Source organism: Dasypus novemcinctus, chromosome 3, assembly GCF_030445035.2.
Source record: "Dasypus novemcinctus isolate mDasNov1 chromosome 3, mDasNov1.1.hap2, whole genome shotgun sequence".
NCBI classification, from domain to species: Eukaryota; Metazoa; Chordata; class Mammalia; order Cingulata; family Dasypodidae; genus Dasypus; species Dasypus novemcinctus.
Window position 1 is genome coordinate 129,763,420 of NC_080675.1, and position 24,792 is coordinate 129,788,211.

The following is a 24,792-nucleotide window of genomic DNA, read 5'->3' on the forward strand; positions in this document are numbered from 1 at the left end:
AAACTTCACACCCAAAGCATGAGCAACAAAAGAAAAAATAGATAAATGGGACCTTCTCAAAATTAAAAACTTTTGTACTTCAAAGGATTTTGTCAAGAAAGTGAGAAGGGAGAAGCAGACATGGCTCAACTGATAGAGCATCCGTCTACCATATGGAAGGTCCAGGGTTCGATCCCCAGGGCCTCCTGACCCGTGTGGTGAGCTGGCCCACTCACAGTGCTGCTGCACGCAAGGAGTACCCGTCCACGCAGTGGTGTCTTCCGTGTAGGGTACCCCACGCACAAGGAGTGCACCCTGCAAGGAGAGTTGCCCCGCATGAAAAAAGCACAGCCCCCCCCAGGAGTGGTGCTACACACACGGAGAGCTGATGCAGCAAGATGATGCACCAGAAGAGAGATGCAGTTTCCTGGTGCCACCAGATAATGCAGAGCAGACAATGGGGGGAAGGGGAGAGAAATAAATAAATAAATAAATAAATCTTAAAAAAAAAAGAAAAAGAAAATGAAAAGGCAGACTACACAATGGGAGAAAATATTTGGTAACCATCTATCTGATAGCATCCTAATATCCAGCATAAATAAATTATACATTCCAAAAATAAAGACAACCCATTTAAAAATGGGCAAGAGATTTGAATAGACACTTCTCCAAAGAAGAAATACAAATGGCTAAAAAGCACATGAAAAGATGTTCAACATCACTAGCTATTAAGGAAATGCAAATGAAAACTGCAATGAGATATCATCTTATACCCATTAGACTGGCAGCAATGAAAAAAACAGAACTACAAGTATTGGAGAGGATGTGGAGGAAAGGAAACATCCACTGCTGGTGGGAATGTACAATGGTGCAGCCATTGTGGAGGACATTTTGGTGGTTTCTCACTAAGCTAATTATATAACTGCCATATGATGCAGCAATCTCACTGCTGGCTGTGTACCTAGAAAAATTGAAAGCAAGGACACAAACATATTTGCACACCAGTGTTCATAGCAGCATTATTCACTATTACCAAATGTTAGATGCAACCCAAATGTCCATCAACAGTTGAATGGATAAGCAAACTGGTATATACATACATTGGAATATTACTCAACTGTAAGAAGGAATGCAGTATTAACACACAGATAACACGGATGATTCTTGAAGACCTTATGTTAAGTGAAGTAAGTCAGTCACTGAAGGACGAATATTACATGAGCTCACTCTTAAGACTTGAGCAAACTGAGCAGACTTACAGAGCTACAGTCTGGAAGATAGGTTTACAGGAGACAGAAAGGGAGTAGAGGATGGTGAGCCGATGCTCATATGGGCAAAATCTATGATAAGGTAGAAGGGTGTGGTTGGGCAGTAGATGGGAGTGGGAGTGGTGCAGTGATGTGATTGGGATCAGCAGTGGTGGTCTGTGAGGGGGAGGAGAGAGGGAGGGTTGGGTTGGACTAGCCATGGAACCAGGAGGAGGATTGGAAGAAGGAGCAGGTGAACTCAAGATTTTCAGGTGTGTGATTAAAACTACAATGTTGGAAATGTTCTTTTGGCAAATATGGCAGGGGAAGGTTACTGGTGTAGGACATTCGGTGTGGGAGGATATATGGGATAGGGTTCACCTGGGCATGCTTCTATGGAATATGTAACTGTTCATCTTGTCATAGTGCATTATCTCAGTGGGTGGAGACCCAGGCAAGAAGCAAGAAAATATTGAACTTCCATCCTGGGGAATCCTCCTATGTTCTCAATTAGAGAGACAAGAATCCCTCAAGAACACAGGCAGTACCCTATAAAAGAAAACAGACCAATATGTCAAACCCTCAGTATTGTTGCAAGTAACTATATGTATCTTATTCTTCAAATATTGAAATGTAGTGGTTATTATAGGTTAGGAGGGAAGTAGGAGGAAAGAATAGAAAAGATGGAACATAGGGCATTTTTAGGGCATTAGAATTATTCTGCATGATCTTGCATAACAGATAAAGGCCATTTTAAATTTTGTCAAAACCTATAAAAGTGTATGGTCCAAAATGTAAACCATAATGTAAACTATTGATCATGGTAGGTAGCAAGGCTTTGGTATTTGTATATCAACTGTAGCAAATGTACCATCTGCATGTAAAATGTTATAATAGGGGAGAGTGGAAAAGGGGGAGGGCATGGGGTGTATGGGAAATCCCCTATATTTTCTTTGTGACTTTTCTGTAACCTAAAGCTTCTTTGAAGATAAAATGGAAAGAATAATTCACTGTGAGAATATATGGAAGAAATTCTTTTTTTTTAAAGATTTATTTTTTATTTATTTCTCTCCCCTTCTCCCTCCCCCCCACCCCCCCGATTGTCTGCTCTGTGTCCATTTGCTGTGTTCTGTGTCAGCTTGCATTCTTGTCAGCTGCATTAGGAATCTGTGTCTCTTTGTGTTGCATCATCTTGCTGCATCAGCTCTCCGTGTGTGTGGCGCTACTCCTGGGTGGGCTGTGCTTTTTTTTTCCTGTGGGGTGGCTCTCCTTGCGGGGTGCCCTCCTTGTCTGTGGGGCTCCTCTATGCGGGGGAAACCCCTGTGTGGCACGGCACTCCTTGCGTGCATGGGCCAGCTCACCACACAGGTCCAGCAGCCCTGGGTTTGAACCCTGGACCTCCTATGTGGTAGGCGGATGCTCTATCAGTTGAGCCAGAGCTGCTTCCCAAGAAATTCTTACTTTACATACAAGACAATAGATCTTATAGTGATGAAAGACACAATGTCTAAAAGATTTTTGTTATTTCAGATTTTTTTGTGTTATTTTAAAAACTTATTTTTCTTACTAATTTTATTTGGTTATTTTGTTGGCTTCATTTTTGGAGAGGTTTTGGATCACAGAAGGGTCACAACTGTGGCAGGGGTGAATCACTGGTGCAGGGTATTGGTGATGGGGGTGTGTGCAGGGAGGAGTGCACTTAGGGCATACTTCTAAGGCATATGAATCTGTTCAGGTATTCATGGGGCATTGTCTTGATGGGGGAGACTCACACAATAACCAAAAGAATGTTAAATTCCCATCCTGGCGAGTTCTGCTGCATTCTCTAATAGGAAAGCAAGAATCCCTTGAGTACAAGGGCAGTGCCTAGTGAAGGAAGACAGACCATTATGCCCTTGACGTTGATGATTGTACTTATGAACCTTTTCTTGTGAATTATATATTAAATATTGCCTAATGGTTACCTTCAGAAAGCCTTCTTGTTGCTCAATTGTGGCCTCTCTCTAAGCCAAAGTCAGCATATAAACATACAACCTTCTCCCTGGCATGGGACATGACTCGTGGGGATGAGCCCCCTTGGCACAGAGGGATTATTACCAATCACCAACTAGCAATGCCTTGGAAAAAGACCTTGACCAAAAGGAGGAATGATTAAGTACAAATGAGTTTTTTATGGCTAAAGTATTTCAAAATGAGTCAAGAGGTCATTCCAGAGATTACTCTTATGCATGTCTCAGCAGGATCTCATTGACTGCCTCAAACAGTGGGGCTCCCGAGAGCTCTAGAGACATCCAAACACTATAAGCAGGACAGACAAGTTCAGGAATTTGGCACCTTGTCAGTGGGCCTTACTCTGGAATTTATGTTCCACAGTGTAAGAGACTCATTTATAATTTCCCTATATATGGCTCTTCTGCCCCTTTTATTTGAACTTATAATACACAATATACTTGTTAAATATATGTTCAGAGACTTAAATCTTTGTTCCATTCATGTACCATTTGAGTCCTGAATCTCAGCAGAGTTGCCACACCTACTCTTCAGTTCATTGGACTCACCCAGGACAACTAACATGGAGATGATGATGGACAATACCCATCCCAAGGAACAGAGAGTGTCTGCAACTGCAAGCAAGATAGTTCTATCCATCTGCCCCATGGGACATAGACCTCTTCTAAATTAGAAACAGAGTGGGCATTACTGTCCCCAAATCTTCATGACTGGGGAATGAACGATGGACTAAAATAGACATATTATTCTATTATAGACTTATTGTAATTCTGGCAGTGGAAGAACTTGTATCATTGATATAATGGCAGTGGCCACCAGAGGTTCTGAGGGGAGGGACAGGGAAGAGTAGGTATGATATGGGGGCATTTTTGGAACGTTGGAATTGTCCTCATGACATTGCTATGACAGATACAGGCTACTATATATAATATATTTTTCATAACTTACAAAATTGTGCAGGATAGAGTGTAAACAGTAATGTAAACTGTAGTCCATGGTTAGTAGTTATGCTTCAATATATGGTCATCAATTTTAGCAAATGTGCCACACTAATTAAGGTGGTTGATACGGGAAAGTGTGGGAGGTGGGGGGGGGCATATGGGAATCCCCTATATTTTTATGTAACATTTATGTAATCTAAAACTTCTTTAAAAAGAAAAAGAAAGAAGAAAATTGAACACCCCTTCCCCAGTATATATGTGTGTGTGTGTGTGATGTGTGTATGGTGTATGCATGACTGCAAAATATTAGTAATAGGGAAAACTGTATTGTTTGTGTATATGTGTATGAGGGTATGTGGGAACTCTCTACTTTCTGCATGATTTTTCTGTAGACCCATAATTGTTCTCATAAGAAAAACTTAATGTAATGTATATGTTTTCTCATTTGCTGATTAGATCCCTTGCTAAAGTGTTGCTGAAATTAAATTTTCATTAGATATTCATTATATTCTTGTTTTCATTTCCTTGGCTGCTCAAGCAAATACAATCCAATGGGTTGGCTTAAACAAAAGGAACATATTGCTTCATGGTTTTGAGGGTAGGAAAAATCTAAATAAAGGCATCATCAAGGTGACACTTTCTTCCTGAAGACTGGCGTTGTAAGGCAGACTTCCTGTGATCTTTGGTCCTGGGCTTCTCTGTCAAATGATAATGTACATGTTGGCCTCTCCTGGCCTGTCCCTTCTCTTCCAGGTTCTGTTGACTGCCAGCTTTTTTCTATCCATGGCTTTCTCACTATCTTTCTGAATTTCATTCTGCTTATAAAGGACTCCAGTCCTTAAACATATAGGTTTAAGACCCATGGTGATCGAGTTGGGCCACACCTTAACTGAAGTAACCTTAGCAATAGGTCCTACTTAGAATGGGTTCACTTCTTTAGGAATGAATTAAATTTAAGAACATATTTTTCTGGGATACATAGCTCCAAACCACCACAATCTCTTATTATTTATTTTCTGTCTTTAGGCGTTTAAATGCAGAATTGGAGGCAAAAACAGCTGACCTGGTTCGACAAGCTGAGGAAGTAATAGTAAGTAAATGGAAAACTGTTAGTAATTCCATGTAAATGCTAGTTGAACTTTTTAATTTGATACATAGCATATATACAAAAAAACTACCCAAAGCATAAATGTGCAGCACAATGAATTGATCACAAACTGAACGTCCTGCCATGGCCCACTGGGTAGACTCGGGGAGAGTGTAAACTACAATGTAAACCACTATCCATGTGGTACAGCAGTGCTCCAAATGTATTCACCAAATGCAAGGAATGTGCCACGATGATGAAAGAGGTTGTTGATGTGCGAGGAGTGGGGTGAGGGGGGTGGGGGATATATAGGGACCTCATATTTTTTGAATGTAACATTTAAAAAAAAAAGGAAAAAAAAATATTTTTTGTATGTAAATATCTGTATATGTTTTTGGTAAGCACATATTTTCTAAAGGCCACTGAAAAAGCTTTTTCTGTTTGGTGTTCCAATTTTCGTTTAATGAGAACTTTGATATATAATCATTCCCACTACAATAAAACCAGATTTTGATAATACCTATATAGAGTTAACACTGGTAAGTCAGTAGGGACAGAAATAAAATGGTCTCTAGGAGAAAGTTGGTAGTAGTTTGATATAGTTATGAATTCCAAGAATAGATATTGGATTATGTTTATAAATTGGTCTGTACCTGGGCATGATTAGATTATGATTAGGACTTTGATTGAGTCCCTGCCCCTTGGTGGGTGGAGACTCACAGATAAAAGGCTTGGTAAAGGACAGAGTTGGAGGTTTTGATGCTGGAGTCTTGAGCTGGAGCCCTGGGAAGTCAGCACACAGAGGAGCTTGGTTGTGAGGAAAGAGAAGCAAGCCCTGGGAAGAGAGGAACCTGAGCCTGGAATGAAGCAAGCCCCAGGAAGAGAGGAACCCAAGAAGCCTGAACTCTTGGCAGATATTGGCAGCTATCTTTGCCCAACACGTGGCAATAGACTTTGGTAAGGGAAGTAACTTATGCTTTATGGCCTCTTAACTGTAAGCTTCTACCCCAAATAAATACCCTTTATAAAGACTAGCAGATTTCTGGTATTTTGCATCAGCACCACTTTGGCTGACTAATACAGAATTTGGTACTGAGAGTGGGGTAGCGCTTTTGCAATTACCAAAATGTTAGAATGGTTTTATAAATGCGTAAGGGGCATTTTTTGGAGAAATTGTGAAATGCTTGATGGAAAAGCCTAGATCCCTTTGAAGAGACTGTTGATAGCAATATGGATGCTAAAGAGACTTTTTATGATGCCATAGAAGTAAATGATGAAATTTTTATTGGAAACTGGAGGAAAGACAATCTGTGTTTTAAAAGTTGCAGAGAACTTAACAAGATTACCTCCTGATGTTTTATGGAAGGAAGAATTTGAAATTGGCAAGCTTGGGTATTTAGCTGAAGAACTTTCCAAAGTAAACCTGGAGAAGGCAGCTTGGCTTCTCCTTGCAGCTTATCATAAAATGCTAAACAAGAGAAATATGTTGAGGACTGAACTGTTGGCACAAAAAAAACCAGAAACTGATTCTGGAAATTCCAAGCCTGTGGAATCAAGTCCCCAGAAGAAAGGACTTATTAAACTTGGAACCTGGAAATCAGGATTGAAGGGGCAGTTAGGTTGGAAAGACTTGTGGAAAGTCTTATTGTCTGATAGCTTCGACTCCTGCTTCCTGTTTGCCAAACCAATAGACTTTTTGAGAGAGCTGTATGAACCACTGTCAGCCTGGAATAAAAGGGACATGGAAAGGAAAGATTGAAGGGGAAATGACTTCAAAAGAAAAACCATGGAAGCTGAGATGTGGAATTAAGACATTATCTTTGGCCAAGAGAGGTGCCCCACCCATGTGTACAGAGAGGGTGAGTTTGACCCAGCACTTGAAGAGGGTGGATGTTCCCACCTGATGTTCTGGGAGAGTTTTGCTGCCCCAGGGTACAGAGAGGGTGAAGCATACTCCTTAAGGATTAGGGAGGCTGAGGTCAATGCCCATAGGTCTCAGAGGGATGGGCCTATCCCCTGTGGTCAATTCATTGCTCTGAGAGGGTTGAGCCTATATGCCATGGGTTAGGGAGGATGTTGCCTTCACCTCACTGTATTAGGGGTTTAAGTCTGTAACCCAAAGACTGGGTGAGGTGTGGCAGTCACCCCAACACTCTTGGAGAATGAGGTCTGGAGCTTGGTTAACATCCAGATGTTTGATGAGGGTGCAACCAAGAAAATGGCCATTGGGCAAGTATGTAAAAAGGGTGTGTTCCCAAAAGGCACCAAGGAGAAGAAACCATCATCTTAAGAATGACTCTCAGACTTTGAAATCAAATAGAGAATGCCCTGCAAGTCTACTGAACCATAGAATCTATGACTCATGTTTCCCTCCTAATTTCTTATTGTAATGAAAATGTTTATACTTTGTCCATTTGTGTATTGGAAGCAGATGAATTGTTTTGTAATTTTCAGAGCTCTATATAGCAATGGGATTTTGCCCCAAGACAAACTGTATTTCTTTAAACTTATTATATGATTTTGTACTTAGTATTGTTAGTTATTTGAGGTTGTTTTTTTTTTAATAGTATAATGTCTTTGGAATTCAGAGGGTGGAGTGTAGCAGTTTGATATAGTTTTGACTTCCAAAAATAGATATTAGATTATGTTCGTAAACTGGTCTGTACCTGGGCATGATTAAATTATGATTAGAGCTTTGTTTGGGCCATGTCAGTAGGGTGTTGAGTCCCCACCCAGATAAAAGGCATGACAAAGGACAGAGTTGGAGGTTTTGATGCTGGAGTCTTGAGCTGGAGCCCTTGAAAGTAAGCACACAGGGGTGCTTGGTTGTGAGGAAAGAGAAGCAAGCCCCAGAAGAGAGGAACCCTGAGCCCAGAGAGAAGCAAGCCCTGAGAAGAGAGGAACCTGAGCCTAGAATGAAGCAAGCCCAGGAAGAGAAGAACTCAAGAAGCTTGAACTCTTGGCACATGTCGGCAGCCATCTTTCCTCAACACGTGGCAATAGACTTTGGTGAGGAAAGTACCTTATGTTTTTTGGCCTGTTAACTGTAAGCTTCTACCCTAAATAAATATCCTTTATAAAGGCCAGCAGATTTTTGGTATTTTGCATCAGCACCCCTTTGGCTGACATATAAAGCTGAATAAAGAATAACAATTCTCACTAAGACTCAGATGATAATTTGTTTCTTAAACTCTGTGGGTGTATGTAACTCAAATTTTATGACTAGACCCAAATCAGATTTATAGTCAGGAAAAATGTAGTGAGGTTATATGATCAGATGATATATTAAAATATATTTTTCTAGATTTCTGAGCACCAAATTGGGTATTCCTACTTTAAGCATCCTGTGTAAATATCAGCATTCCCATTATTAATTGATAAGATCAAGTAGAAAAACAGAATGTGCTTTCCATTTCTTATCCTAATTTCATGATAATTCCTCTTTTCAATTAAAAAAATGTCGTTGATGAGGACAGGGAAGGAAATCTAGGGAATATTTTATCCTTTTCTTCATCCTTCCCCCATTCCTTCCTCCCTCAGTAACCTCTAATCTGCTGTCTCTACAAATTTGCTGTTTCTAGTCATCTAAGTAATATCATACAATTTGGGCCTTGTGTGTCTTGCTTATTCACTGAACAAATTGTTTTCAAGGTTTTTCCATGTTGGAGCATGACTCACAACTTCATTTTTCTTATGGCCAAATAATATTCCATTGTGTGTGTACCACATTTTGTTTATCCAATTCATTTGTGTATGAACACTTGGATTGTTTGTACCTTTTGGCTATTGTGAATAATGTTGATATAAACATTGGTGTACAAGTATCTGTTTGCAACCCTGTGTTCACTTTTATACTTAGAAGTGAGATTTGCTGGGTCAAATGGCAATTCTATATTTAAATTTTTGAGGAACTGCCATTTTGCTTTTCACAATGTGTGCACCATTTCACATTCCCACCCACAATGCAATGGAGTTCCAATTGCTCCGCATCCTCTCCAACATTTATTTTCCATTTTTAAAAATAGTAGACACTCTTTGGGTGTTAAGAGGTATCTCAATTGTTTGTTTCTTTTTCTCTTTTTTCATTAAAAAAATTTTTTTAATTGGAGAAGTAGCTTTGCAGAAAAATAATGGAAAAATTACAAAGTTTTCATATACCACCTATTGTTGACAGTTTCCATTAGTGTGGTATCTTTGTTACAGTTGATGAAAGAATATTCAAATTGTACTATTATCTGTAGTCCATAGTTTACTTTAGGTGTATTTTTTCCCCATATACCATCCCGTTGTTAATACCTTATATTAGTGCGATATATTTTATAATTTATGAAAGAACATTTTTATACTTGTACTATTAACTAATGTGTGTGTTATACAGTCCTGTTTTTTCTTTTAAGTTTAATTCAAGTAACATACATATGACCTAACTTTCCTATTTTAAACAAAATCACATATATAAAATTCAGTTCTGCTAATTACTCTTACAATAATGTGCTACCATCACCACCATCCATATTCAAAACGTTACAATCAACCTAAATAGAAATTCTGTAAAAATTAAGCATTAATTCCCCATTCTCTACCCTCAACCTATCCCCTGGTAACCAATATTCTAGTTTCTAACTCTATGAGTTTGCCTATTCAAATTATTTGTTACCATGAGAGCATATAATATTTGCCCTTAGGTGTCTGGATTATTTCATTCCACATGATATCTTCTGGGTTCATACATGTAGTTGCATATGTCAGAACATCACTTCTTTTTGTAGCTAAATAATATTCCATTGTATGTACTTACGTATTTTGTTTATCCATTCATCAGTTGATGGACACTTTGGTTGATTCCATCTTTTGGCAGTTGTGAATAATGCTGCTATGTGCATTGGTATGAAAATATCTGCTTTTTAGTCCCTGCTTTCAATATTTTTGGGTATATACTTAGTAGAGGGAGTGCCAGGTTTTATGTAATTCTTTTCTTAGATTTCTGAGGAACTGCCAAAGTGTTATCCACAGAACCTGCAACATTTTATATTACCAACAGCAATGAATCAGTGTTCCTATTTAACCACATTCTCTCCAACACTTGTGATTTTAAAATAATTTTTATTTAGTAATAGCCATTCTAGTGGGTATGAAATGATATCTCATTGTGGTTTGATTTGCATTTTCCTAATGGCTAATGATGTTGAGCATCTATTCATGTGTCTCTTGGACATTTGTGTATCCTCTTTGGAGAAATGTCAGTTCAAGTCTTTTGCTCATTTTAAAAACTGGTTGTTTGTCTTTTCCTTGTTGAGTTGTAGAATTTCTTTATATATTCCGGATATTAAACCTTCGTTGTATATGTTGTTTCCAAATATGTTCTCCCATTGAGGATGTTGTCTTTTCATTTTCATGATAAAGTCCATTGTACAAAAGTTTTTATTTTGATGAGGTCCCATTTATCTTTTTTTTTTCTTTTATAGCCTGTGCTTTGGGTATAAAGTCTTAAGAAACCACTGCCTAACAGCAGCTCCTGAAGATGCTTCCCTACATTTTCTTCTAGGAGATTTATAGTCCTGTCTGTTGTATTTAGGTATTTGGTCCATTTTGAGTTAAGTTTTGTGTATGATGTGAAATGGGGGTCCTCTTTCATTCTTTTGCTAATAGATATCCATTTCTCCCAGCACTATTTATTGAAAAGACTATCTTTTCCCAATTGAGTGGACTTGGTAGCCTTGTCAAAAATCAATTGAACATGGGTGTGAGGGTCTATTTCTGAACCCTCAATTCAATCCCATTTGTCTATCTATCCTTGTGCAAGTAACATGCTGCTTTGATCAATGTAGCTTTGTAATAATACTTTAAAGTCAGGAAGTATCAGTCCTCCTACTTTGTTCTTCTTTTTCAGTATGGTTTAGGCTATTTAGGACTCTGTTCCCTTCCAAATAAATCTGATAATTGGGTTTCCATTTCTACAAAGTAGACTTTTGAAATTTTGGTTAGGATTGCCTTGAATCTGTAAATCATTTTGGGTAGAATTGGCATCTTAATGATATTTAGTCTTCTAATCCATGAGCAAGGAAATGTCCTTCCATTTATTTAGATCTTAATTTCTTTAGAAATGTTTTGTCCCTTTCTGTATATAAGTCCTTTACATCCTTGGTTAAATTTATTCCCAGATAGTTGATTCTTTTAGTTGTTACTGTGAATTTTTTTTCTTGATATCCTCCTCAGCTTGCTCATTACTACTTTATAGAAACACTACTTATTTTATCTGATGATCTTATACCCCAGCACTTTACTGAAACTTAATAGCTCTAGTAGTTTCATTGTAGATTTTTCAGGACTTTCTATATATAGGAATATGTCATCTGCAAAGAGTGAAAGTTTTACTTCTTCCTTTCCAATTTGGATGCCTTTTTTTTTTGTTTCCTTGCCTAATTGCTCTTTCTAAAACTTCTAGTATGGGGTTGAATAATGGTGTCAATGGGCATGCTTGTCTTGTTCCCGATCTTAAAGGGAAAACTTTCAGTCTTTCAACATTGAGTATGATGTTAGCTCTGTGTTTTCCATATATGCCTTTCATCATGCTGAGGTGGTTTCCTTCTATTCCTATTTTTCTAAGTGTTTTTGTCAAGAAAGGATGCTGAATTTTTTCAAATGCCTTTCTTTGTCATTCAAGATGATCAGGTGGTTTTTTCCTTTTCTTAATTTTTCTTACATTGCACCAACCTTGCAAACCTGGGATAAAACCCACTTGTTCATGGTGTCTAATTTTTTGATGTACTATTGGATTCTATTTGTGGTTTTTTTGAGGATTTTTGTGTCTATATTTATAAGTATAATTTGGCTATAATTTTCTTTTCTTGTAGTATCTTTATCTGGCTTTGGTACTAGGGTGTTATTGGCCTCATAGAATGAGTTAGGTAATGTTCCTTCCTCTTCAATTTTTTGGAAGAGTTTGAGCAGAAATGGTATTAATTCTTCTTGGAATGATTGGTAGACGTCACCTGTGAAGCCATCTGATCCTGGGTTTTTCTTTGTTGGGAGTTTTTCCAAGACTGATTCCATTTCTTTCCTTGTAATTTGTCTGTCGAGGTATTCTGTTTCATGTAGAGTCAGTGTAGGTAGTTTGTGTGTTTTTAGGAATTTGTCCACTTTATTTAGATTGTCTTTTGCCATACAATTGTTAATAGTATGCTCTTTATCCTTTTTATTTCTGTGGGGTCAGTGGTATTGCTCCCCTCTCATTTCCCATGTTATTTATTTGCATCTTTTCTCTTTTTTTCCTTGAGAGTCCAACTAAGGGTTTATCAATTTTATTGATCTTTTTAAAGAACCAACAAAATAACCAAATAAAATTAATAAGAAAATGAAATGATAGTCTTAAACATAACAAATAAAATTTTAAAAATTTTTAATGAAATAATTAAAAAATAATTTAAAAATTTAAAAAAATTTTTGCATTATGTCTTTCATCACTGTAAAATCTGTTGTCTTGTGTGTACAATGACATTTTCTTCCATTTATTTCCTCAGTGTCTTATTGTTTTCATTTTATCTTCAAAGAAGCTTTAGGTTATAGAAAAGTCACGTACAGAATATAGGGGTTTCTCATATACCCAACATCCTCCCCTTTTTCCCCTTTCCCCTATTAATAACATTTTACATGTGGATGGTACATTTGTTACAATTGATGTACAAATATTGAAGCATTACCACTAACCATGGACAACAATTTACACTATGGTTTATATTTTGAACCATACACTTATATAAATTTTGATGAAATTTAACATGGCCTGTATCCATCATTGCAAGATCATGTAGAAGTGGATGTGTCTCAACTAATAGAGCATCCGCCTACCATATAGGAGGTCCAGGGTTCAAACCCAGGGACTCCTGGCCCATGTTGTGAGCTGGCCCACATGTAGTGCTCCTGCATATAAGGAGTGCCATGCCACGCAGGGGTTCCCCTGCATAGGGGAGCCCCACATGCAAGGAGTGCGCCCTGCAAGGAGACCCGCCCTGCTCAAAAAAAGCGCAGCCCGCCCAGGAGTGGCGCTGCACACATGAAGAGCTGACACAGCAAGATGACACAACAAAAAAGAGATACAATATTCCCGGTGCCGCTGAGAATGCAAGCGGACACAGAAGAACACACAGGAAATGGACACAAGAGAGCAGACAATGGGGGGTGGGGGGGGATGGTAGAGAAATAAATAAAAAAATTCATGAAACCATTTCCTACAAAATCTTGTAAATGCTTCCCTACAGTACCTTCTAAGAGCTTTATGGTTTTGACTCTTATATTTAGATCTTTAATCTATCTTGTGTTAATTTTTGTATAAGGTGTGAGGTGGTGTTCCTCTCTCAACCTTTGGATATGGATATCCAGTTCTCCAAGCACCATTTTTTGAAGGAGCCATTCACTCCCAGTTGAGTGGGCTTGGTGGCCTTGTAGAGTATCAATTGACTATACGCTATATGCGAGAATCTATTTCAGAGCTCTCAGTTCAGTTCCATTGGTCAATATGCCTATCCTTGTGTCAATACCATGCAGTTTTGACCACTGTAGCTTTATAGTATGTTTTAAAGTCAGGTAGTATGATTCCTCTGATTTCATTTTTGTTTTTCAATATGTCTTTGGCTCTGGGGCTGCTTTCCCTTCCAAATAAATTGCATAGTTAGCTTTTCCAATTCTGTAAAAAATGCTAATTTTTATTGGGATTGTGTTAAATCTGTAGATCAGTTTGGGTAGGATAGACTTAATGATGTTAATCTTCCTATCCATGAACGGGGAATATTCTTCCATTTGTTTAGGTCTTCTTTGATTTCCTTTAATAGTTTTGTATAGTTTTCTGCATACAAGTTGTTTACATCTTAAATTTCTTCCTGAGTATTTGTTTCTTTTAGTTGCTGTTGTAAAAGGGATTTTTTTCTTGATTTCTTCTGCAGATTGCTCATTATTGGTATACAGAAATGCTACTGATTTTTGCATATTGATCTTTTATCCTGCCACTTTACTGAAATCAGTTATCAGCTCAGAAGCTTTGTTTTAGATTTCTCAGGGCTTCGTATGTACAGGATCATGTCATCTGCAAATATTGACATTTTTACTTCTTCCTTTCCCATTTAGATGCTTTTGTATCGTTATCTTGACTAAATGCTTGAGCAAGTACTTCTAACACAATGTTAAATAAGAGCAGTTACAGTGGGTATCCTTGTCTTGGTCCAGATCTTAGAGGGAAAGCTTTTAGGATTTCACCTTGAATATAATATTAGTGGTGGATTTTTCATATATACACCGTATCATGTTGAGGAACTTTTCCTTCTATTCTTTTGAAGTGTTTTTTATCAGGAAAGGATGCTATATTTCATCAAATGCTTTTTCTGCATCTGTAGAGATGATCACGTCATTTTTTTTCTTTCAGTCTGTTTATGTGGTGTATTATGTTGTTTGATTTTCTTATGTTGAACCTTCCATGCATACTAGGGATTAAACCCACTTGGTCATGGTGTATAATTCATTTGATGTGTTGTTGAATACAATTTGCAAGTATTTTGTTCAGGATTTTACCATCTAGGTTCATTAGAGAAATTGGTCTATAGTTTTATTTTCTTGTGGCACCTTTGTTAGGGTGATGTTGGCATCATAGAATGAGTTAGGCAATGTTCCCTCCACTTCTTTTTTTCAGACGAGTTTAAACAGGACTGGTGTTAGTATTTTCCAGAATGTTTGGTAAAATTTATCTGTGAAATCATCTGGTCCTGGGCTCTTCTTGGTTGGGAGGTTTCTGATGACTAATTCAATCTCATTATTTGTGATTTGTCTGTTGAGTTCATCAATTTCTTCTTTTATCAATGTAGGTTGCTTGTGTGTTTCTAGGAATTTGTCCATTTCCTCTAAATTATCCATCTTGTTGGCATACAATTTTTTGAAAGTATCCACTTATGATACTCTTTATTTCTGTGGGGTCAGTGGTGATATCCCCTTCCTCATTTCTTATTTTATGTATTTGCGTCTTTCATTTTTTCTTTGTTATCTAGCTAAGGGCTTGTCAATATCATTAATCTTCTCAAAGAACCAGTGTTTGGTTTTATTTATTTTTTCTAGTGCTTTCTTATTTTAAATTTCATTTAACTCTGTTCTAATCTTTGATATTTTCTTCTTTCTACTACTTTTGGGGTTAGTTTGCTGTTCTTTTCCTAATTCCTCCAGGTGTGCAGCTAGGTCTTTGTTGTTAGCTCTTTATTCTTTTTTAATGTAGGCATTTATTCTTTTTTTAATGTAGGCATTTATGGCTATGAATTTCCCTCTCAGTACCAGCTTTTGCTGCATCCCATAGTTTTTTTTTTTTAAGATTTATTTTATTTTCTTCCTCTCCTCCTTCCCCACCCTGCTCTTTTTGCTGTCTGTGTCCATTCACTTTGTGATCTTCTGTATGTATTTCTCTTTTTTTTGTCTTCTCTTCTCGTCTTTCTCCTAGGATTTCCCGGGATTCCATCCTGGGGACCTCTGATGTGGAGAGAGTTTGCCTGTCAATTGCGCCACCTCATTTCTTGGTCTCTGCTGCATTTCACCTTGACTCTCCCCTTTGTCTCTCTTTTGTTGTGACATCATCTTGCTGCATGACTCACTTCTGCGGGCACTTGGCTTACCACTCAGGCACTTGGTGGGCATTCGACTCACCCTGTGGGCACTTTGGCTTGCTGCGCAGACACCTGCATGGGCACTCAGCTCATTGTGTGGCACTTGGCTCTCCCCTCATGCACTCAGCTCACCACACGGGCACTGACTCACCATGCAGGCATGCTTTCTCTTCTTGTTTTTCACCAGGAGGCCCCAGGGATCGAACCTGGGTCCTCCCATATGGTAGGTGGAGGCCTAATCACTTGAGCCACATCTGCTTCCCCATCCCATAGGTTTTGATAGGTTGTGTTGTCATTTTCATTCATTTCAAAAGTTGATACTGTTTTCTTTCCCATTATCAGCACTATCTAAGAGTGTGCATCTAACTTCCATATCTTTGTGCCTAATCTGATTCTCTGCCCCTTAGTGATTTCCAGCTTCATTTGATTGTGGATAGAGAAATTCCCTTGTATAATTTCAATCTTTCTGAATTCATTGAGATTTGTTCTGTGGCTTAGCATGTCATCTATCCTGGAAAATAATCCATGTGCAGTTGAGAAGAATATATATCCCACTGTATTTGGGTGTAATGTTCTGTATATGTCTATTAGGTTTGAATCCTATAATGTATTATTCAAGGTCTTTGTTTCTTTATTGATTCTCTATTGAGATGTTTTGTCTAATAGTGATAATGGTGTATTAAAGTCCCCCACTATAGTTGTAGAAGCATCTATTTCTCCATTTAGTTTTTTCAGTGTTTGCCTCTTGTATTTTGAGGCACTCTGGTTAGGTGCATAAATGTTTATGATCTTTCTTCTTGAGAGATTATCCCTTTTATTAATATATAGTAGCCTTCTTTGTCTATTACAGTAGTTTTGCCTTTAAAGTCTGTTTTGTCCAATATTAGTATAGCTACTTCCACCCTTTTCTGATTATTGATTGTATGTAAAATTGTTTTCCAACCTTCACTTGCAACCTCCTTGAGTCCCTGGTTCTCAGGTGGGTTTCTTGTAGACAACGTATAGATGGGTCATATTTCTTTGTCCATTCTGCTTGTCTTTGTTTATTGATGAAGAATTTAATTCATTAACATTCAGTGTTATTACTGTCAAGGAATTACTTAAACAGTCATATTTTCTTTAAATTTATATATCCATATGTTGTTTTTATTTATCTTTTTATCTTTTTCAGTTGTTCTTACACTCTTTTCCAATTCTCTCTCTCATGTCTTTTTCCTTTCAACCTGCAGAATTTCCTTTAATGTTTCTTGAAGGGCAGGTTTCTTATTGACAAACTCTTTTAATTTCTGTTTATCTATGAATATTTTGAACTCTCCCTCATTTTTGAATGCCAGCTTACTAGATACAGAATTCTTTTTTTTTTTAAAGATTTATTTTTTATTTATTTCTCTCCCCTACCACCCCCCCAAAGTTGTCTGCTGTCCGTGTCCATTTGCTGTGTGTTCTTTTGTCACCGCTTCTATCCTTATTAGCGGCACCAGGAATCTGTGTTTCTTTTTGTTGCGTCATCTTGCTGTGTCAGGTCTCCGTGTGTGCAGCGCCATTCTTGGGCAGGCTGCACTTTCTTTTGCGCTGGGCGGCTCTCCTTATGGGACACACTCCTTGCGTGTGGGGCTCCCCTACATGGAGGACACCCCTATGCGGGGGACACCCCTGCGTGGCACGGTACTCCTTGTGCACATCAGGACTGCACATGGGCCAGCTCCACATGGGTCAAGGAGGCCCAGGGTTTGAACTGCGGACCTTCCTTGTGGTAGGTGGATGCCCTATCCATTGGGCCAAGTCTGCTTACCTGGATACAGAATTCTTGACTGAAAGTTTTTTTCTTTTGGCACTTTAACTATGTCATACCACTGCCTTCTTGCCTCCATGGTTTCAGATGAGAAATTAGCATGTAATCGTATTGAACTTTCCTTGTATGTGATGGATCTCTTTTCTATTGCTGCTTTTAGTATTCTCTCTGTCTTGAGCATTGGACAATTTGACAAGTATATGTCTTGGGGTAGGCCTGTTAGGAGTTATACTGTTTGTGGTGCGCTGTGCTTCCTGGACATGTATGTCCATGTCCCTAAATAGAGTTTGGACATTTTCAGCCATTATTTCCTCCAGCACCTGTTCTGCCCCCTTTCCCTTCTCTTCTCCCTCTGGGGTACCTATAATGCATATGTTTGTGTGTTTCATGTTGTCATTCAACTCCCTATGTCCCTGCTGGGTTTCTTCTTTTTATCTATCTGTTCTACTATCTGATTTCAGATGTACTGTTTTCAACATCACTGATTCTTTCTTCTGCCTGTTCAAATCTGCTGTTATGCATTTCCAACCTGTTTTCGATTTCTTACAGTGTACCATTCATCACCATCAGATCCATTATCTTTTTATGTATGTTTAAAATTTCTGCATTATGTTCCCCCAGTGTCCCGTTAATATCCTTAATCTCTCCCTTCACTTCATTAAGCTGATTCATGCTATTTGTTCGTACATCTCTGATTAATTGTTCCTTGTTCTGCATCTCCTCCTGTTTTTTTTTCATTTGTTTGGTTGACTGGACCATATCTTCCTGTTTCCTAGTATGCCTTGTAATTTTTTGTTGGTGTCTAGACATCTGTTTATCTTGATGGGTTTATTTGGTTGGTTAGCTTCTCTTTCTATTCTGTGGTTTTATTTTGTTTTAGTTTTTGTGTGTGTAGTAAGGTTTCACTTGGACACTTCATCCCTCTTATTCTGTTTCCTTGCTGTAGTCTATGTTCCCCTGAAAAAAAATTAGGCCCAGAGAAAAGGAAAGAGATAAGAAGAGAATAAGAATAATAGTAACTGTACAAGACCTAGGAAAATCAATAACTAACACAAGTAAGGAATCACTAAAAGTATAGAGGAATAACAATAAAAAAGTGGAATAAAAATAATGAAATGAGAAACAAAATAGAGAAAAATATATAGGATGAATCAAAAGGCCAGAATGATGAGAAGAGGGGAAAAGAAAGAAAACAGAAGAGAGAGAAATAAAAACAAGAAAAATTGAAACCATACAAAAAGAGGTGGAATGAAAAAACAACAAAACAGAAGATAGAAAAATGAAGGAAAGAAATGAAATAATGTGGATAGAAGAAATTGGTAAAAAAAAAGGGGGGGGGCAGGGAACACAACAAACAAGAGTCAATCGAGACAGCAGCAAAGGAAAAAAAAACACACACACACAAAAATCCAGGGAAAAACAGCTTTTCCTCTCAGGCCCCTAAGAAGCTTCTCAGGCTGCTGGTGTTCATCAGTCAATCATCCTGCAACCTGTCCTCTGCAGGTGATATACCAAGGTTTAGTGAGTAAAATAAGGGGAAGAAAGAAAAGAAAAGGAACCCTTTTAAAAAGAGTAACAGATCCAAGAAAACCTAAAACAAAAATAACTACTTGTTCCATGTCATAAGGTATCCACTGGATGCCTGATATCAGGGTGGATCACTCTCCAGGAATCAAACCAGGGATCTGGTATATGCAAGGCAGGAATTCTTCTACTAAGCTAAATTGTCTCCTTAGGTTAATTAACCTTCAGAAAGCTATCTGCCCCCTTTCTCTCTGGCATTTTAGACTTCTTCAATTTGTTAGAGTCCTGCTGATTAAGCACCTGTCCCTACCTCCTCTCTAATCTAGTTCTTCTCTGTCTCTGGGTGGCTGGGCTTTACTGCCAACCTGATTGGGTCCTCCTCCCCTCTCCCTCTTGGGTCAGGGTCCCTTTCAAGAGTCAAAGGGGGCTCAGCTGGCCAAACTCACTGTAAAGATAACAACCCTCCACCCTTCCAGACCCCTTTTCTTCCCAGGGAATGCCCCCCTCCCACTCCATTTGTAGTAGTGAGGCAGGGGCTCCACCAAGACTACTTGCCCTGAAGACGAGGTATATGTGCGCTTTCCAGATACAGAGGCAAGCAACTCATGGTTTTCCTCTGGCTTCTTTATCTTTCTTTATCCAGTACCCTCCTAGAAGACTCAGAGAATCTTCCCATTCGATATATTTCCAAAGCAGCCCCTTCAGATAGGTCCCTGCCTTCTCTCTGCTTTTTTTGTGAGAGGGTCAGACTCTGCCTACTTCCTTCAGTGTCATTTTCCAAGAGCCTACTCATGCTTTTTTAAAAATGTGAGCTTTTAGGGCTATAATTTTCCCTCTCAGTAGTGCCTTCACTGTATCTCATAAGTTTTGATAGGTTGTGCTCTCATTTTCATTCATCTCAAGATACTGATTTCCTCTTCATTGGTCTTTGACCTTGCACTTGGGGATTGTTGCTGTTCCACTGGGGAATGTGACAGAGCTCCCCAGGATGGGAACTCAATACTCCCTCAGTTGCTGTGTGAAACTCTACCCACTATGTCAGTACCCAACGAACATCCAAACATATCTATATACCCTGTGTGCATGCCCTGGAAAACTACCTCTCACCCATGCGTCCCCCATCAATGACACACCCCACACCAGTGCTCCTCCCTGCCATAGTTGAACCTGTCTGTGATCCAAAACTTCTTCAAAAATGAAGCCTAATATATTGCCAAATTCACCTAATAGGAAAATGAAGCAGTAATTATAGGTTTAAAGTTTAGAAATAAAATATATAATAATTTAGAAAAACTGAAATAAGTAAAAAATGAATTGGGGTATTAAAAAATGAAAAATATCATAAAAATTGTTTTGATATTTTGCCTTTCATTATTGTAATAGGTGTTTCCCTGTATGTACAGTGGCAAGGCAGTCTCTTCCATTTTTTCCTCAGCGTCTTACATCTTTTTTTTTTTTAATGTCTTCAAAAAAGCTTTAGGTCACAGTAAAGTCACATATAGAATACAGGGGGCTCCCACATACCCAACATCCTCCCACTTTTTCCCCCTCCCTACCAATGATCTTCTTACATGTGAATGTTACATTTGCTACAACTAATGTACAAATATTGAAACATACCTACCAACCATGGTTACATTACGGTTTACATTTTAGACCATACACCTGTACAAATTTTTAGTGAAATTTATCCGCATCCATCACCATACAATCATGCAGAACACCTCTATTGCCCACCAGTTACCTCCTTTTCCATCTATTCTATTCCTTGCCCCCCTCCCCCCCAGGGGGGACCCACAGTGACAATCAAGCTTCACTGCTTGAAAGATAAGATACATAGATACCTACAACAATGCTGAGGGCTTGACACACTAGTCTGTCCTCCCCCACTGGGATGGTCCAGTGATGAGCTGTTGATACTGAGGACTATGCTTATGAGCCTGTGTACTTAAAATTTCTACTTAGCCTAGAACTGCAGGATGCCTAAGAGTTACCTCCTGAGAGCCTCCATGTTGCTCAAATGTAGCCACTCTCTAAGCCAAACTCAGCATATAAATGCATTACCTTCCCTCCAGCAGGGACATGACTCCTGGGAATGAGCCTCCCTGGAGCTGAGGGATTACAACCAAGCACTGGCTGGTGATGCAACTAGAAAAAGATCTTGACTAAAAGAGGGAAATGGTAAAGACAAATGAGTTTATATGGCTAAGAGACTTCAAAATAAGTCAGGAGGTCATCAGAGGGGTCACGCTTATGCACATCTCAGCAGGAACTCAGAGATAGTCAAAGTAGATACAACCCCAGGTAGTGGGCTCCTGAGGGCTATGGAGATACCCAGGTCCTATGGTCATGGCAGATAGCTCTGGAGTTCAGTGCCTTCCCCGTGGGCCCTACTTTGGAATTTGTGCTTCTGAGTGTGATGGAGTTGGACTCAGGTGTGACTTCTCTACACTTGTCTCTTCTGTTACTTTTACTGAACGTGTGGTTGGTGTTGGTGTTACCGGATTCTATCTAGGTTCTTGGCTATGCTGCAGAAATGAATTTCAAAAGCATGCTGGGTGAGTTAGGCCAGTAATTTATTCAGGTAGGGAGGGAAGAGAAATGGGAGAAAATAACAGCAGGGGTCCCAGGTAGAGAGGAAGGGGGTGAAAAGGAATGGAGAGGGCTGATGTGCAAGCTACATTTCCCCATTATAGATTATAAATCTCAGGTGTACTTGTGTGGCCATATGGCAGAGGAAAAATGGCGAAAGCAGCACACAGAGGACAGAATGGGTCTGCAGGCAAGAGAGCAGGGCAAGAGCCTGCGCTCAGGCGTGTGCCTGACTTTTAAACTGTTAATTATTCTATCCCTTTGCTAATGGCAGGGGAGGGGGTTTCAGGTGATTGCTGTTTTGATTGATTACTCCACCCATCAATCCCTTAAGACCCAATGATAAAATTCCTAGGGAACATCCAAGGCTTTTCCTTATTCCCAGGAAGAAGTCTTTGTTCTGGACAGCAGAATCTTGGGGGTGGGGGTCTTCCAGCAGCCATCTTGGGGAGTTTCTGATATCCATGTGGACTCTCTGCCAGGTTCCAGATCCGTCTATTAATTCCCTGTCTTACTAGCCTGCTTCACTGGGGTTGGTGTATGCCCAGGAGACTTCAATCTCTGGACTGTCCATGTGCCAGCTGGGTCCTGAGCCTCAGCTGAATTGCAACACCTACTCTCCAATTCGTTGGAGTTACCAGGTCTGCTACTAAGGAGACCATACCAAGGAACCACCATACCACCATACCAAGGAACCCAGAGAGTCTACAACTGTAAGCAGGAGAATTCCATCCATCAGCCATGTGGGATCTAAACCCCCTCTCAATTTAGAGTTGGATTGGGCATCACTATCCCAGGGTCCTCAGGGTGGAGGAATAAAATATGGATTAGAGTGGACTTACTGGTATTCTAATAATAGAGTTATTGTGACTCTAGCAATGGGAGAAATTGTATCATTGATGTGGAGACAGTGGCCATGGGAGTTCCTGAGGGCAAGGAGAGGGAAAAAGAGGTGTGATATGGGGGCATTTTTGGGACTTGGAGTTGTCCTGAATGATATTTCAGGGACAGATGGAGGACATTATATATCCTGCCATACATAACCCACTGAATGGACTGGGAGAGAGTGTAAATTATAATGTAAACTATAATCCATGCTGTGTAGGAGTGCTCCAAAATGTATTCATCAAATGCAATGAATGTACCACACTGATGAAAGAGATTGTTGATGTAGGAGGAGTGGGGTTGGGGTGGTGAGTGGGGTATATGGGAACCTCTTATATTTTTTAATGTAACGTTTTGTGTGACCTATGTGTCTTTTAAAAAAAGATAATGAAAAACAAAAAGATGGCAATTCACTCCCCTCAAAAATAACCAAAACTGATTTCCCTTGCGATTTCTTCTTTGACCCACTGATTTTTTTTAAAGATTTATTTTTTATTTATTTATTTCCCCTTCCCTCCCCCTGCCCCCTGTTGTCTGCTCTCTGTGTCCATTTGCTGTGTGTTCTGTGTCCACTTGCATTCTTGTCAGCAACACCGGGAATCTGTGTCTCTTTTTGTTACATCATCTTGCTGTGTCAGCTCTCCATGTGTGCGGTGCCACTGCTGGGCAGGCTGTGCTTTCTTCGTGCAGGGCGGCTCTCCTTGTGTGGGTGTACTCCTTGCACATGGGGCTCCCCTACGCAGGGGACACCCCTGTGTGGCATGGCACTCCTTGCACTCATCAGCACTGCACATGGGCCAGCTCACCACATGGCTCTCAATGTGGGCACCTGGCTCACCATGCAGGCACCCATGCAGAAGATACTTGGTTCACCGTGCGGGCACTTGACTCACCACACAGACATGCTTTCTCTTCTTCTTCACCAGGAGGCCCCAGGGATCGAACCTGGGTCCTCCCATAAGGTAGGCAGGGGCCCTATCACTTGAGTAACGTCCGCTTCCCCGTCATTGTCTCTTATCACAGCTTTTGACTTAAAATCTGTCTTGTAGAGCTACCCTGGCTCTTTTTTGGTTACTGTTTGCATGGTATATCTTTTTCCATCCTTTCATTTTCAACCTATTTGTGTCTTTGGGTCTAAGGTTAGTCTCTTGTAAACAACGTATAGTTGGATCATGCTTTTTTATCCATTCGGCCAATTTGTGTCTTTTGATTGGGGAGTTTATTCTAGTAACATTCAGTGTTACTACTGTAAAAGCAGTATTTACTTCAGCCATTTTGTCCTTTGGTTTTACATGCCATATCTTTTTTCCCCTCTCTTGTCCTTTTTGCAATCTCCTTTTCTGTTTCACTGAGCTTTTGTGATGTATAGAATTGTTCCTTTCTCATTTCTGTTTCTGTATATATTTTAAATACTTTCTTTTTGGTTTCTCTGCAGTTTATATTATACAATCTACTTCTACAACTCACTAATTTATAAACATAACGATGTATGTTCTCTGCTCCCATATCCCTGTTTCCCCTCAATATGTTGTTTTTTCCCCACTTTATATTTTGCATGTCCCTTATCAGGAAAATACCTTTTTGTTGTTCAATTCTGTTCTAACTCTTATAGGAATTTAAAAATAGAGTTGTATTTTGAGAATACAGTACTATTGTGTTTTGCATTTACTCTTTTAGTTACCCTTATTTGTAATCTTCATTTCTTTACACTACTCCAAGCCACTCTTTCCTGTCTTTTCCTTTCAACCTGCAGAATTGCCATTACTAATTCTTGTAGGGCAAGGCTTTTGTTGATGAACTCTCTCAGTTTGGTAGAATTCTCCAGTGAAGACATCTTGTCCTGGACTTTTATTTGGTGGAAGAATTTTGATTATTGATTTAATCTCTACTTTTACAGATTGGAAAATGTATTTTGTTTCTTCATGAGTTAATTTGGGTAACAGATGTATTTCTAGGAATGTATTTCCATTTCTTCTAGATTATCTAGTTTGTTGGTATGTAATTATTCATAATATTCCTTTATACTTCTGCAAGGTCAGAAGCAATATCATCATTTTCCTTTCTGATTTTAGTTATTTGCATCTTTTTTTTTGTCATTCTA

At 39.0% G+C, this 24,792-nt stretch overlaps 1 protein-coding gene across 1 annotated transcript in view; it reads left to right on the forward strand.

Annotated features, from left to right (window-relative positions):
* The window catches only part of TEX9 (testis expressed 9), a 113,817-nt gene that overhangs the window by 18,824 nt on the left and 70,201 nt on the right, over positions 1-24,792 (forward strand). The window contains exon 3 of the mRNA XM_004468330.5: positions 5,204-5,267. Coding sequence (XP_004468387.2) covers positions 5,204-5,267 — 64 coding nt within the window. The remainder of the gene's footprint in view (positions 1-5,203; positions 5,268-24,792) is intronic.